Source organism: Scylla paramamosain, chromosome 40 (assembly GCF_035594125.1).
Source record: "Scylla paramamosain isolate STU-SP2022 chromosome 40, ASM3559412v1, whole genome shotgun sequence".
NCBI lineage: Eukaryota > Metazoa > Arthropoda > Malacostraca > Decapoda > Portunidae > Scylla > Scylla paramamosain.
Genome location: NC_087190.1, coordinates 12,288,050 through 12,294,103, shown reverse-complemented (window position 1 = coordinate 12,294,103; position 6,054 = coordinate 12,288,050). Strand labels below are relative to the sequence as shown.

At 39.4% G+C, this 6,054-nt stretch overlaps 1 protein-coding gene across 1 annotated transcript in view; it reads right to left on the bottom strand.

Moving 5' to 3' along the window:
* Positions 1-5,770, bottom strand: part of LOC135092450 (fructose-2,6-bisphosphatase TIGAR-like) — a 9,598-nt gene extending 3,828 nt beyond the window's left edge. Inside the window, exons 1-4 of the mRNA XM_063990949.1 lie at positions 5,581-5,770; positions 3,803-3,916; positions 2,661-2,748; positions 200-343 (exon numbers count right to left, since the gene is read on the bottom strand). Coding sequence (XP_063847019.1) covers positions 200-343; positions 2,661-2,748; positions 3,803-3,852 — 282 coding nt within the window. The 5' untranslated portion in view covers positions 3,853-3,916; positions 5,581-5,770. The remainder of the gene's footprint in view (positions 1-199; positions 344-2,660; positions 2,749-3,802; positions 3,917-5,580) is intronic.
* Positions 5,771-6,054: the final 284 nt, after the last annotated feature.

Below are 6,054 nucleotides of genomic sequence, written 5' to 3'. Positions count from 1 at the left end.
ACTCACTCCCTTCCCCTCCCAGCACCTCTCACCCATTCCCTCAACCAGCAGCTCTCACCCACTCACTCCCTCTTAACAAGCCCCTTCACCTAGCATTCCCACTCACTACACCTCCCCTCACTAGCATTCCCTCTTACTGCAACCCATTCCCTCTCACCACAGCCCTCTCCCTCTCCCCGACAGGCCCTCCCCCACTCACCCGTTCCCTGAGGCGCGTGTCAATGATAAGAGGTGGCGGATGGCATATGTTCTTCTCCAGGATGAGGCGACACGTGGTAGAGGCACGACAGAGGTCACTGGCGTACACACGGCTGAAACGCACATCCTTCAGTCTCTCCCCGGCCTGCACGCACACATATGGGGGAGAAAACGCACATGAACTGAAGATAATGCACATGTTAGTTAAGGTATGTGTTTTTTTTGTTTGTTTAAGCTTTTTTTTTTTATGTTTTGATGTTATTTTTGCTTGGTTTGTTTTGAGAAGTTGAGCAAAGTGTTGAAATGTGTACTATACGGAATAAAGTGTGCGTTTGAATTGCTTGTTTTTGTTTATTTGTTTATGTTGTTTTTATTTATTATTTTTTGGGGGTTGGTGGGGTGCTTGTTTGTTTGTTTGTTTGTTTTTGTGGGAATTGTTTTTAGTAATGTGGATTTATTTATTTTTTTTCTTTGTGTGTGTGTGTGTGTGTGTGTGTGTGTGTGTGTGTGTGTGTGTGTGTGTGTTTGACAGTTTTGGGTGTTTTAATCATACAGGAGGGGGATGAAACACACATGAAGTAAAGTGTGTGTTTGTATTTGAAAAGTTTATTTGTTTGGGAGATAAAAAACACTCAGGGAATAAGAATGTGTGTGTGTTTGTTGTTAAAAGTTTTGTTTATTTGCCTCGGGAGGGAAACGGAACACAAGTAAGATATATAGCTATGTTTGTAAGTTTGCTTGTTGGCAATGGGGGAATAAAACACACAAGAATTAAGGTGTGTGTTTGTGTTTGTAAGTTTGTTTGCATTGGGAGGGAGATGAAATGCAGAAAAAGTGTGTAAGATGTGACTGTGTTTGTAAGTTTGTTTGTTTGCAATGGGAGGGAGATGAAATGCAGATAAAGTGCATAAGATGTGTGCCTGTGTTTGTGAGTTTGTTTGTTTGTATTGGGAGGATAAAACACACAGGAATTAAGTTTTGTGCTTGTGTTTGAAAGTAGGTTTGTTTGCATTGAGCGAATAAAACACAAATTAAATAAGATGAGTGTTTGTGTTTGAAAGGAGGTTTGTTTGCATCGGGAGGATAAAACACAAATGAACTAAGGTGTGTGTTTGTGTTTGTAAGTTTATTTGTTTATTTTGCATTGTGGAGATAAAATGCAAATGAAATAAGGTGTATACTGTATATGAATGTTTTGTTTACTTGTTTGGGAGGGAGACACAAAAGAAAATAAGGTGTGTGTGTATTTGTCATTAAAAATTTTGGTGTCTTTTTGCCGAAGCCATTTTGTGAGGCTGAGAAGACACAAAGACACATTGGTTAAAATTTTTGGAATGGGAAGAAACTTAAAGTATAATAAATCCAGAAAGTGTGTTCAAAAGAGATTACTGAGAAGAATATGATTAAAAAAAATGAAAAATGCACTTCAAAAGAAGTTAATGAAGAAAACGGTGATAAAAGAAGATGGAAAGAAATTACTGAGGAAAAATATAATAAAGAAAAAAAAAATGTTGAGAAAAAGAATGATTAAGAATGGAAAATGTGCCCTGAAAAATATTATTGAAGAGAGTGATGACAAAAGAAGATGTGCAACATACTCCAAAACAAATTACTGAGGCAAATTATAATAATAAAGGAAGATGGGAAACATTCTTCGCAACAAATCAAAGAAACTTTTAAAAAGAGAAAAAAAATATTTTGTAAAAGAAACTATTGAAGAAAACAGTAGTGAAAAGAAGATGGAGAAATTACTGAAGAAAAAGGTAGTAAAACAAGATGGGACACATGCTCCTCAACAAATTACCAAAGAAAAAAAATAGAATAAAATATTTTGTAAAGGAAATTAGTGAAATCAATAATAAGACAAAAAAAAAATGCTCAAGGAAAAACGATGATAAAAGAAGATGGAAAACATACTTTTTGCCAGATTATCAAAGAAACCAATGACAAATGAAGATGGGAGAGGCAACAAGTGATAGCGAAGATGATGGGAGAAGATTGAACAAATACACATCATTACATTAAGGTACGTGTGTTTGCTTGTTTGATTTTATTTGTTTTGACATGATTATATAGATGCAGATAAGTTTTTTTTTTATTTGGAGGAGTATTTTTGTTTATCTCTTTCTTTATTTTCTTATTTTTTGTGGTATTTTTAAAAATGTGTAGTTATGTTGATTTTTTGCTTGTTTATTTGATTTGTTCTGCTTACTTTTGTGTGTGTGTGTGTGTGTGTGTGTGTGTGTGTGTGTGTGTGTGTGTGTGTGTGTGTGTGTGTGTGTGTGTGTGTGTGTGTGTAGGGAAATCAAATTCAAATCAAACTTAAAAATTAAACAAAAACAAGACAATAAATATTCATCTTTCAAAAAATAAATAAACAACACACACACACACACACACACACACACACACACACACACACACACACACACACACACACACACAGTCACTCATTCACTCACCCTGGAGGCCTGTTCTTCGCCAGACTGACAGAGAGGGATGTCCGTGTGGCCCTGAATGCACCGGTCCTTGTTTGCTTGAGTTTCCCCACTGCCAAGGGAAGGCACGGAACATTAGCCAACCACTCAGGATTAAAGCATTAGTTTGGACATTATTCAGAAAAAACTGCTCTTGCCATGACTATTTTCAAAGCCCGCAGAGATGATTAGCCAGTTTCTCAAGAGTGTTTCTCCTGTTAACAATGTAGTAATGTTGTTAATCTGTCACTAGAATCACAGAAACACTCATAAAATCTTATATAACTTATTAAAAGGGACCATATTCTGGTTAGGTTAGGTATAACATAGGTAAAGTTAGAGAATTGAGAAGGACAGGAAATTGAACCATTAGGGATTCAAGTGTAGTTAATATTAGGTATGTGTGTGCTTGTATCTATGTAGTATTAGGGAGTGACAGGAATATTAAAGTTACAGATCAGAGTGTTAGCAAACAATTAGGGATTATAGCACAGTTAGTATTATCACACACACACACACACACACACACACACACACACACACACACACACACACACACACACACACACACACCAATGCTTCTTGACATTTTCCACTAGTTTGTTTAATAAGGCCAAGATGAAAGCTGCAAATGTTAATGTAATGAAGAAGGAAAAATCTGAGTGACCTCACCAGGATTCTCTCTCTCTCTCTCTCTCTCTCTCTCTCCTCTCTCTCTCTCTCCTCTCTCTCTCTCTCTCTCTCTCTCTCTCTCTCCTCTCTCTCTCTCTCTCCTCTCTCTCTCTCTCTCTCTCTCTCTCTCTCTCTTTCACATACACACACACACACACACACACACACACACACCACACACACACACACACACACACACACACACACACACATTAAAAAGACAGGATATTTCGTTTGACTCAATAAATACAAATAGATAAACAGATGAACACACACACACACACACACACACACACACACACACACACACACACACACACACACACACACACACACACACACACACACATTAAAAAAAAAAAAAAAATAGTCCATTTTCATTCGCTCATACTCATGTGCTTATTCTCAATGACTAACTCACTGACTCACTCACATACTCTTCCTCACTCACTCACTGCCTGACAAATGTGAATCGCATGAGTACACTTCTTCTTGACCCCATCATGTCCTCTGTTGCTGCGTTCTGCTGCTGCTGTTCTATTGCTGCCTTCTGCTGTCCACCTCATAGCCTGAAAGTATTGTATCTGTTATCTTCTGAAACTAGCTAAGACTGTCCCACTTTCCACCAGGGACCAACAGGGCTAAGACTGTGTGTGTGTGTGTGTGTGTGTGTGTGTGTGTGTGTGTGTGTGTGTGTGTGTGTGTGTGTGTGTGTGTGTGTGTGTGTGTGTGTGTGTGTGTGTGTGTGTGTTGTGCTTTGAGCCCTGTGCGAGATTGCTGGCCTGGTATAGAGATAGATAGTGTATAATTACTACTATTACCACCAGGGGCCAGTGGGACTAAGAGTGTGAATGACATATGTGCCTTGTCTGGGGCTCTATGTGAGATTGCCAGCTTGGTATAGAGTTAAATACATAGATAGATTACCTGGTGGAGTGATTTATCTGACAGGGGTATGTGAAGTGGCAAGGCAAGAGCATGAGAGGAATGAGAGTGTGTATGACAAGCTGTTATGAGCCTCTGTGTGTTGAGTGATGGAAGGAATATCAAAGAACACAATGAGGTAGTCTAGTCTTATTAAAATGCAGTGTTTGGGAGGAAAGTAAGAATGACAAAACAGAAGAGGGTGAGCGAGTGTGTGTGTGTGTGTGAGAGGTTATGAGTGGCTTTGTAAGTGTGGAGTGGTGAATACAGGCAAAGAAACACAAGGAAGTAGTCTGGTCATATCAGACACTGAGGAGCTTGTGAGGAAAGTAAGAGTGGGGTGTGATACTGCAACTTACTGGATGGGCGGAAGGGAGAGAGAGAGAGAGAGAGAGAGAGAGAGAGAGAGAGAGAGAGAGAGAGAGAGAGAGAGAGAGAGAGAGAGAGAGAGAGAGAGAGAGAGAATGTATATAGAATCTTAAATGAATGCAAATGGGATACTCAAACTGGAATTTACTGGACACACACACACACACACACACACACACACACACACACACACACACACACACACACACACACACACACACACACACACACAGAGAGAGAGAGAGAGAGAGAGAGAGTTATACATGCAATCTTAATCAGATGGAGACATGATGCTCAAACAGAGATAGAGAAGGTAGAAATGAGAAGAATTAGTAATTATACAGTCTACTAGTAAACAAATGACATGGAAGAAAAGATGGTTTGATGGAAAAGAGATGTATAGTTAGTAATAGGATAGGTAAGTTAGGTGATCTGATGGAGGCAGTGGAGTGTCCTAAGGGATATAACAAGGGTTAGCAATAAGGTAGGACAAAGAGTAGATTTAGAGGGGATCTGCTGGAGGCACTGGAGTGTCCTAAGGGATATAACAAGGAGTAGTAATCAGGGCAGGACAAGGGATAGGTTAAGATCAGATTGCGGTAATGAAGTGCCTTAAGGGATACAACAAATTGAAACTATTACTACTACTACTACAGGTATGATGATGACTCTCTCTCTCTCTCTCTCTCTCTCTCTCTCTCTCTCTCTCTCTCTCTCTCTCTCTCTCTCTCTCTCTCTCTCTCTCTCTCTCTCATTCATCAATTATATAACAAACCAGTTTTCGCATACACAACACAGTCATATATCCACTAAAACACACACACACACACACACACACACACACACACACACACACACACACTAAAAAATAAAAAATAAAAATAAAAATAAATTATCGTAATGGTTGACCCTCCTTGACCTGACCTTCACTGACACTTACCTGGCAATACACTAATCACAGGTCACGCAGGCAGGTGCAGGTGTGAGGCAGGTGAGGGCAGGCAGACAGACAGATATATGAAGCTGTGTATCTTACCCTCTTAGATATAAAACTAAACTATATGCACCATCACTACCCGAGCTCCTCACCTCTCTCTCTCTCCCTCTCTCTCCCTTTTGCTCAAACCCTCTTTCTGACTTCGGTGTAAATAAGCACTCGGTCTTATATAACATTCCCAGTGTGTGTGTGAGGGTGTAAAAGATCCAATTATTGTGATTTAAGGCGTTTTTGGAAAGTTTTAAAGTCTAAGGGGTCTGTTTTGTTGTCATCTGAAGTGTGTCCATGCGCGCCGAATTTCGTGAAGAAGTGGCGGAAATTTTTGAAAAGCCGGTGTTTTGTTGTCAGTTTTACACCAGATTGCTGTGGATTTCAAACTGTAATGGGTCTTTTCTTCCTTTTGGCGGCAGTTTTGGA